The 1,955-nt window shown below is 39.3% G+C and overlaps 1 protein-coding gene across 1 annotated transcript; it reads left to right on the top strand.

The window, feature by feature from the left end:
* Positions 1 to 312: 312 nt before the first annotated feature.
* LOC141627980 (uncharacterized) lies at positions 313 to 1,747 on the top strand. Its single transcript, XM_074441175.1, has 2 exons — positions 313 to 547; positions 1,014 to 1,747. Exons 1-2 carry the CDS (start codon positions 313 to 315, stop codon positions 1,745 to 1,747), a joined length of 969 nt encoding a protein of 322 aa, XP_074297276.1.
* Positions 1,748 to 1,955: the final 208 nt, after the last annotated feature.

Raw genomic sequence — 1,955 nt, forward strand, 5'->3', positions numbered from 1 at the left:
AAGATGCATAATTTACCTTTGAAATTTTGGGGAAAGGGACTGCCTAAGATAACTTCTTTGGTTGGCAAATACATCAAGAGTGATGTAGCTACTGAGGAAAAAACTCGCCTAGGTTATGCAAGGGTGATGGCAGTGTTAATGGTGGATCAAGAATTGCCAGAAAAGATAAAATTCAAAGTTGAAAATGGCACTGTGATTCAAATTGAGGTAGAATATGAATGGAGGCCAGTTAAGTGTAAAAAGTGTATGGGAATAGGACATATAGAGGAAAATTGCAGGAAGATTGATCAAAAGAAGGGTTAGAAAGCTCAGATGGTTTGGAGACCTGTGGTGAAGAAGGCTTCTTTACCTCCTCCTGCTAATCCTCCTGGGAGTATGCAAGGCCCAATTCAGAATACAGATGCTAGGAATGTTACTCCTGTTAAAAAATTAGTTCAGTTGCAGAGACAGGATTACAGTGAAGGTGGATACAGTTCTGACTCTTTTGGTGCACATTCATACAAGGAGGTTGTCTCATCTCCTCATAGAAGAAGTGGTGGTTCAAATGGTAACAGTCTCAAACTTACAAACCCCAATGGATAAGATAGGCTTTTGGAATGTGAGAGGTATGAATAGAGTAGGAAAACAAAAAACTATAAAGTTTTTCTTACATAATAAAGAGATCAGATTGTTTGGTCTGCTAGAAACTAAAATAAAGAGTAAGGTTTTGAAGAAAGCTGTAAATAATTTCAATAACTGGTGCATATCAACTAATAATGGTCATCACAATGGTGGGAGGATCTGGATTTTGTGGCAACCACAAGCTGTGAAGGTTCAATTTCTAGAGTATAATGCACAATTCATCCATATGAGAGTTGAATCATTAGAGACTAGAAGCATATTTTACATGACAATGGTCTATGCTTTCAACTCTATTCATGATAGGGCTCCTCTATGAGATCATTTAAGAAGAATTGCTAGTCAGGTTAGTGGTCCTTGGGCTATTGCTAGAGACTTTAATTGTGTTTTATCAGCTGCTGAGAGGGTTGGTGGCAACACACCTTCAGGTGAGATGGAGCCTTTTAGGCAATGTGTGGCAGATTGTGGAGTCATTGATATAGATGCTAAAGGATCTCTTTTTACATGGAACAATAAACAAAAACCTGAGGAGAGAATTTATAGTAGGATTGATAGGTTCCTGATCAATAAAGATTGGCGTGATCATATGCCTGATCTATATGCTCATTTCTTGCCTGAGGGTTTGATGGATCACACTCCTTGTATTGTAAGTAGCTCTAAGAATTCCCAGAGGAAATGTTGCTTCAAATATTTCAACATGTGGGGAGATGCAAAGGAGTTCTTGCCTACTGTTAGAAGTAATTGGGATAAGGATCTTATGGGCACTAGCATGTTCAGGCTGGCTAAAAACCTGAAACCTCCTCTAAAAAGATTGAATACAGAGGGGTATAATGATATTGAGCATTCAACTAGCAGACTCCAGAAACAGGTCCATGATCTGCAGGAACAACTTGGAAGGAATCCTACTGATATTCAGTTGCTTAATGCAGAATATGAGGCCTCTCAGGAATTAAAAAAGTTAAGCATTGCTAGGGATAGCTACTTGGCACAAAAGACAAAGCAGTTTTGGATGAGAGAGGGGGATACAAATAGTGCTTATTTTCATGGCATTCTCAAAAAGAGAAGGAATGGGAATAGGGTGATCATGATAGAGGACATGAATGGCAAGATGTGTGACAGTCCAGAGTAGGTTCAGGCAGCATTCCTGGAATACTATATGCAGCTTTTTGGGACTAAACAGGCCACCACTAAAATACACAGGAAGATTATTGATCAAGGACAAAGGTGCACGGAGGAGCACAATACTATCTTACTGAGACCTGTCACTGGGGAGGAAATTAGAGCAACTGTTTTTAGTATCCCTGATAACAAATCACCGGGTCCTGATGGATACACAA

Source organism: Silene latifolia, chromosome Y (assembly GCF_048544455.1).
Source record: "Silene latifolia isolate original U9 population chromosome Y, ASM4854445v1, whole genome shotgun sequence".
In the NCBI taxonomy this organism is placed as follows: Eukaryota; Viridiplantae; Streptophyta; class Magnoliopsida; order Caryophyllales; family Caryophyllaceae; genus Silene; species Silene latifolia.

What these genes read in the sequence shown, in the direction of transcription:
- LOC141627980 (XM_074441175.1), top strand. Translation starts at nt 313, where the DNA reads ATGGTTTGGAGACCTGTGGTGAAGAAGGCTTCTTTACCTCCTCCTGCT. An exon ending in AAGAAGTGGTGGTTCAAATG is followed by an intron (nt 548 to 1,013) that starts GTAACAGTCTCA and finishes GTGTTTTATCAG; the next exon opens with CTGCTGAGAGGGTTGGTGGC.